Here is a 7,764-nt window from a genome sequence, read left to right as displayed (position 1 = left end):
TTTCTCCACATCTGAATTTATGCCGAAACATGATATCCAAAAAGTTTATAAAGCGATCTGCCCTTCTGCAATTCCTATCCCGTTCCTGCTGCTCGAAATTGTCAAAACGATGCCAAACGTGAAAAGAATACATGCCGAAATAAGTTCGCCCAACAGGTATTTGTGGTGGTGATGGTGTGCTAACATAGTGCTTGATGATTGCAGAATTGTTTTCACGTTCAGAGTTAGCCATTGCTCTTGTTTGACCTTCCTATCCTTCGAGTTATGCTTGCATTCTCGTGTAAACTGTATTGCATTTTTAATTTCCAAAAGTATTCAACGTATGTTTTAACTCAAACTCTACGCAAAACTCGTAGAAAATGGATTCCGACGGATGGTGGGTGTACGCTTTCGCTCACACTAAAGATGTAGATAAATATATTACTTACGCGAAATGAAATGGGGATGGATATTTGATAAAAGTTATGTTTGCCGATAAGTGTTAATCAACATGCAAAACTAATTGGATTCGATTTGCCGCGCTATTGTAACCGTTTTGCGTGGGTATGGAAACACAAATCTCCGCCATTATTTCCCATGAGTTTCCGTCTCAAATCATAAATCACTCCTATGCTCTTCGTCGACCCTAAAAACGCACGTTTGGAGGGATGTTATATCAATTTTTTGAACAAATTTAAACGCTACCGTAATGTAATTTTCAATGAAAAATTCTCACCTCTTTTCCCTACGGGTGGTTGGAAAATCATAAGACATTCTAAAGTCGTATCAAAACAGTTTTGGTACATTGGAAGATATACTAACTGAACAGCGATACAAAACGGTTCGTTCCATTCGTCGTCTCGGTACTCTGGACCACATAAAGAACATGCTTTAGATATGCTCCACCTGCCAGGCGAGACCAGTGAATGATATGTTTATATTCACAAAATATAAACGACGATTATATACGGCAAGAGCGACACGTTTCTTACGTTAAATGGTAAAGCAATGTAAACTTATCGAGCTAAAATAATCATCTACAAGGACGAATGTGTCGACGAAAGCTAGTTTTAGCGCAAAACCAATGTGGATACCGATGTAGTATGACTTACCGAACCGCTTACGATTAATCTTTGTTTAAATTTAAATGCGTCAAAAGTGTATGACATGTCATATGGCGGATGGCAGCAGGCCATTTCGCGTCCTTTTGGACTTCGTTTTTCGTTTCTTCAAAGTGTTTTTCAAAAAATCGTTACAATTTGCATAAATAGAACGCTGGTAAATGCACGAAAGAGGGTCATAATGTGCAAACTATGTACAAATTACAGTGATGAGCCCCCCGGGCATGTCACGCTCCCGAGGCTGCGTCTATTCAGCGCCTTTCGAAAGTCAATGTCAGATCATCAGCGCCCTTCGCGGATCGTTATGGGCTCACACCCGAAGCTCTGCACCGGAAGAGCTCTACCACGCTTGTTTAGATTGTTGTCTTACAGATCACTGTAGTTCGAGGGTTAACGGTACGCCCGTGTCCTCTCCTTCCTCCCCGGGGCCGTGCAGCAAACGACCTCTGGCTAAAGCGGGTTCACGCCCCGCCAACCTCGTGTGAATCCTCGCGAGCGATGACAGACCGATGACTAATCCGGGCCAATTTTTACACCGGACAGCGGGAAAACGGGCGCACTCGTTTGGTCTCGCTGTCGAGCAAAATGTTCGCCAAGCGCAACGACGTTCGGGAAGCCTTTCAGGTTTTTGGTTTGAAAGCCCTAGCGGGCAGGGTGGGGTTTTTCCTTCCATTTCCATTCGAAAAGGGGCATTTTCTTCGCCGATCAAAACCAATGGGAAAGTCACACGCGCAGACCGGCCCGCGCTCGTAGAAGATGGAGTTGGCACAAGCGGCCGCTACTGGATGGCATTGTAGACGGGCTGCAAGTCTGCCCGGAGCCCGTGATGAAAATCGCGCAAAACCACAGAATCCAACAGGCTCGCGTTTCCTGGTGACCCGGTGCCGCCGAGTCCTGGTACGCAGGTCCCACTTGCGGCTAGGCTCACCAGGAACAGTCTGTACGTGCGCATCGCATGGTAGAGATGGGCTGCACGAGCGGGATGAAGTCTTTGAAGCGAATCGTACGATCGAAATGGGGCCGTCAGTTGGGGGAGGAGCGAAAGTTTTCGGGCACGAATGCCGGCCAAAGGGGAGGCTTTCCCGGTTGGGCTTGGGAGTCGACCGGACGGACGGATCTGCATCGGTTCGCTAGGGACGTGTTGCCGGGATGTGACGCGCTTTGGTTTCCATACTGATCTGGCGATGGGGATCCATCTCCGTTCGGTGTACCGCCCGGGGAGGGGTGAGTGCGGGTGCGCACGCCCCAAACGACTCCGACTTGGGAGTATTCAGAACCTTGCCCGGGGCACAGCGTCCAATTGGGATGCCGAGCGCGGTCTCCCCTTCGCTCACACCGACGCGATTCGGGTTATGTTGGAGTTTGGTTGATGGCGGAAGTAGAAATTGAAAAATCTGTTCTGTTTATCTGGCTATTGTTTGTTTGCTTGCATTACTATGTTGTCTGTTTGCTGGCCCCGAACCGTTGGTCCGGCGCTCGTAACTCACACTGATTAATAAGGAATTGATTAAATTTACTTGATGCTTGCTTGATTGCAGTAAATGCTGAGTTTTAAGGAAGTTAAAACACACGCACTGTAATATAACTCTACCATTTAATTATTTGCTGTAGACAATGACGCTCGATCATCGCCGAGACTTCGACTTTATGTTAATGGTGTGTGAATGTTGCGATCTGTTTGTGTGTTTGTATGTGTAGCATGATACCTGCTGCCGCAAACTTCCTGCCTGCTTATGAACTAAGTGTACGTTTATCCATTTATACTGTACTATTTAATGCTGTTGCTCCTGCTTAGCTGGTCACGCCGACGTGAGCGAAGCGCTGTGCCACCGGGTTCCGGGCGGACTCCAAGGACAACCCATACAAATCCAGCAAAGGGTGGCGCGATGATCTCCACATAAAGACCCTCCGTACGGGCGCAAATCGCAAATCGGGTGGTGCATGGCTTCTCTAGTGCATTGGACACTTCCTTGCACCATAGGGTCGCCATCCCGAGGGTTCGTTTGTTACGCTTTAGTTTAAATCAAAAGAGGATCTCGAACATTTTAACCAAAGGTTGAGAAACGCAAGTTTTGTGCGACTGTGTGCCGCATTGCACAAGAATAAGATAACAGAGGTATTCTGTAACAACACTCTCGTTTGGAAAAAAGGGGTTCATAAAGGGTTCGGGATGTTTTCTTTTCCGATATTTTTTTTTTTTAAGATTTCCGCTGTCCATCGTCCATTATTCATATCATATGCCTAAAAAGATGCCGAAACGTGTTTGTGCCATGGGCCGAAAAAGGTAATTTGCATTAGTTTTGATTTCAACAACTATTCCCTTAACTAGGAGCAGCTTTTTTTTGTGAGCCGCGCGGAATCACAGACACACACATCGATATGATCGGCCGATCGATGTTCCGTGGCCGTGTATCGCTGCGATCGGTCTCCGGTGGCCACCGTAGGACCGCTAGAGTAGCCGATCATACCGAATGAGTGAGTGATTTTAAATTTTTAATATCACAATTTCAGTTACTTTCGTCGTTTTCGAGTAATTTTGGAAGGCATGATATAAATAGGTTCTTTTTTGTTTTCCCTATTTTCAATACATTTGCACAGAACGAAAATACGAAACCGGGCCGAATTTTCCGGCATGTTTCTATGATACTAGAAAATAAATGTAAAAACAATAAATATAACTTGATACATTTCAATCCAATTTCGGAACGAACAAAACGAATCAAAGAAAAATGCAAGAAGAGGACCAGGATAATGGTAGGGGGAGAATTTTGCTCACAATCAATTGGTAGATTTTGAATTAATAATATTTTACTTTATTTTTTGTACAATTGCTTCATTCACCCTAGTCCGGTCTCAGTCGCGGGGGCCCGGGTGGGCGCGCCACTATAACTTTCTAGCGTGGATGAAGTGTATTTATAATAAGCCAATTTGTAGTCCATAATTCATTTTTCAAACAGTGATATTTGGTAAGGACGAAAAAATATATATATCTTAAGCTAAACCATTACTACCGCCCAAGATTTGACATATCATCGATCATCGATTTGGTTGCTCAACTTTTTAGTACATTCAACTTTTTTCAACACCGTCCAGAACTACGGATTTGGTTTGTTTTTCTTGATGAATCCATTCAATTTCAATTTTGCCTCCGCAAAGGGAGTCGACCTATCATATATCAATTTACGCAAACGACTAGGAAACTCACCGATAAAATATGAAATTGTGATTATTTTTAGCAATAGGTTTTTTAAAAGGTAGAATTTGACAAATTAGGATCATTTAGCCCCAGGTTGGTCGCTCTTTCCGCAGGGATTTTTTCCCCCACCATGGTGGCAAATGGAGTAGTTACCGCATCGTTTCGCCTAATCGCTAGAAAGCAAACTTTTGGGGCCTATACATCCCCAACATAGGTTTAGCTTTGATTAAAAATAAGCTTTGGTACGCGACTGTTGTACGTTTTGGTAAGTCCGTGAGTACTACTATTGCCAGAAAAGCCCCGTCTTTTGCAGCAGCGCGCCCTGCTAGGATTGACTGTCCGGGGGCCCTTCTTAGTATTGCCATATCGAGTAATATTACTATTGCATATTTTTCTTACATGGAATTGATCTAATAGTTTTGCGATGCAAGTGCACAATTTCAAAGGGCCACAGTCAATCGATCCAGAACGCCGATGCAACTAACGAACATTTCCTTCGGTAAAAGTAGATGCCACAACACACTTATAAAAGAAACCTAAAATGGTACGCAATGCAAAGTAAGGACATTAATGTTTTTCAATCAACGATCGCAAAGTTTGTAATGCGCCCAAAGGGGAAATAAAATTATAATAAACCACCCGTTACAGTCGATCGAAACAAGTTTTTGCCCACCAATTGTCTTCAAAAACAGTGAACGTATACCATCCTCCATACGCGTACATCCTGCGGTAATAGATCATCGGTACGATCAGTCGATCCGTATCAACACTCGAAGCAACATCGATCAAGGGCGTCTACTACACTCCGTTCTCTTAAAACATGTCTAATCATCTTTTCTTTCTATCTTCTTTTGCCTAAATTGCCGAAATAACGCCAAAAACAATAAACGAAACATCAGTACGCTTTCTCGACCAGTTTTGTCCCCACATCTTTCCAGAAATAACAAATTTTGCCTCTAATTTCGATTACACCATGCAGCACACATTCCGGGACATGGGGTGGAAAAGAAAAGAATCTTTTCTCATCGCAACCGGAACGTTGCTGGCACGGTGTGTGTGTGTCTAGCCTAAAAATATTCAAAAATTTTCTTACGAGACCTCCTTCAACTCTTCCAGCTAACCGAACCGCTTGAAATCATAGGCAACGGAAAAAATAAATGGTTAAACACTTTCACTACCTAAAACACGACCAGGAAACGGCGTCGGCCACGGTCCCGTGGCGAGAGCTCTGCAGCGCGTCGCCGTTCGAACGGTCGTCCAAATTTTGCAATTTTGATAATTTCATTTAAAATTTAGATTTAGAATTTTGCTCAATAAACATAATTTATTTTCAACGCCTCGTTTTTGTTTTCCTCATACCTCCGTCTTCCGTAGTCCGTGTCGGAAAAAATATAATAATAAATAAACATATTTACATATCCACGAAGCCGCCAAAAACCAACAGAGAGTGGGTTCAACGCGCCAGTGATCTGATTCTGTTGCTTCGAGCTGATCTACCCAAGGACTAATCTTGGAGTTCGCGACTTGCAGGTGCGAAAAGCACATGCTGCTTATCCGTGTTTCTAGCCATTTGTACATGTATACTCTAACTCTCTAACCAGCTCCCATCCTTAAAACCTAGTTACGAAACTAATGAGTCTAAAGCCTAACTATACAAAACTGAAGAAATATGAAAACATCGTATTGAACAGTGAAAAATGAGTGAAAAACAACGACGACTCTCACCTTGACGCCTAGTCTAAGTGAACGGCCGTGAAGAAAGAAATTTGTAAGCACAAAGGTATATTACCTTTGATATTTTAGAAAACAAAATCCTGCATCAAACAGTTCAACACTACAAAACGTACGTAATTTAGTCGCCGATTAGAATCGCCTTTCGATTCGACGTTACGCAATACAGTTTACATCAGGTGTTTCCTCCTCCTGCGCCATTAGCAATGTAGCCTTTTTGTGTTTTTCCTTTGCAATGCCGCTGATCTTTCCTGGTTTTAGTGCGCCATAAATGCACGTGACTGTTCCATGACGGAATACCTTCTGCTCTTCGACATACACACCATATGTCGCGCGACCGTACGCTTTTTAGGGATGATGCACTGAATGGCGCACATTTTTGGTTTACTTCTTATGTTTCTTCTAACGCTTCCTTAAATGTACTAAAAATTGGTAAATTTTGAGGTTTGCCGTGTACGTGTGATTTGCTTTCTGTTTCGATTCTTCTTTGTCCCATCTAAAATACTTTTGACCGTCCATGATTATCTTTTTTTGAGATACCGTTCGGTGTGTTCCGTCTTTCAAGTATTTCTTGCATGGTTTTTCTCGTTGCCACTGACGCTTTTACAGCGTTTAAATTGCAGTAAATCTGAAGGCCTTTTATCCCGCGTGTGTACCCTTTTGCCGGTACAGTGCGGGATTGCGCTGGTTTTCTGGTGGACAACTTTTGTTTGTTTTCTTCGCCACGCTTTGTTGTGTTCAATTGTGTTGGCTACGTATGTTTGTCTCCAGCCGCCTTATACGTGTTTGTGTGTATGTGTGTATCTTTGGGTAAAGCGCACTACATTATAGGAACCACAAATGTTTTACCATTTTTGCATTACTTGTTTGTTTTGTTTTTGTTGATTCGTTTAATAGATTTCGCTTCTGCCTTTGCTTTGCTATCGCCAGTTTTTGCTCCTTCTGTGCTTAGAGGGGTTTTTTTTTGTTAAATAATATAGTCTCTTTGTCCTTTTTCATCGTTTTTTCCTCTTGCTCACTCTTATTGTTAGCTTTGTCGCCGAGTTCATCGCTATCGTTTTCTCTGTCCTTCCGGTTCGCCTGCTCTCCATACTCATATTTCATAAATTTGTTTTAAGATAACAATTTTGTATAATTTACTTTAATTTTTAATAATAAAATTACTCTCTCTCTCTCTTTTCGTTTCAAAACACAATCAGTGCTTTATATATTACTTTCTCTTTTTTGTTTCATTGTGGGTTTTTCCTTCTCTATTATTGATTCGGTGTCGTAGTTCTCTTTTCATCTTCTTGTTACCCCGTTGTGGGCTTTGGACACGTTTCCGGGTTTTTTGGTATTCGATTTGTCAGTTGGTTGACACGCTCTAGTAGCTTTAGCTAGCTTTTTCCACCTGTCTCCCACCCTTTTCCCTCGACTTCCTCCTCGCTGCACCGGTAGACGTTGTAACGGGTTGGTCCGTTACTCCGGTCCCCGTTCTCTTACTCCAGCTGCTCGAGGAAGTTCGGAGACTTGAAGTACTCCGGCACAGGATCATCCATACGGGAAATGATTTTGTAAATGGATTTCTTCCACGACTGCTCGGTGTCTTTGCCGCTCTGTATCGCGCGGAAGAATTCACGCAGCGTCTGCTCAACGACGTATCGGAAATTTTGGGGCACCTAAAAGCGTCGAAGGCGGGAAGGGGAAGCATAGATAAAGGGTTTTGATAATTTGTGCGTCATGTTGCTTTGCCAATTT

The 7,764-nt window shown here is 43.1% G+C and overlaps 1 protein-coding gene across 1 annotated transcript in view; it reads right to left on the bottom strand.

The window, feature by feature from the left end:
• Window positions 1–5,600: 5,600 nt before the first annotated feature.
• LOC131259498 (homeobox protein prospero) overlaps window positions 5,601–7,764 on the bottom strand; it is a 61,492-nt gene continuing 59,328 nt past the window's right edge. The window contains exon 9 of the mRNA XM_058261002.1: window positions 5,601–7,685. Coding sequence (XP_058116985.1) covers window positions 7,506–7,685 — 180 coding nt within the window. The 3' untranslated portion in view covers window positions 5,601–7,505. The remainder of the gene's footprint in view (window positions 7,686–7,764) is intronic.

This window comes from Anopheles coustani, chromosome 3, assembly GCF_943734705.1.
Source record: "Anopheles coustani chromosome 3, idAnoCousDA_361_x.2, whole genome shotgun sequence".
NCBI lineage: Eukaryota > Metazoa > Arthropoda > Insecta > Diptera > Culicidae > Anopheles > Anopheles coustani.
This window is presented reverse-complemented; position numbering and strand designations above follow the sequence as displayed.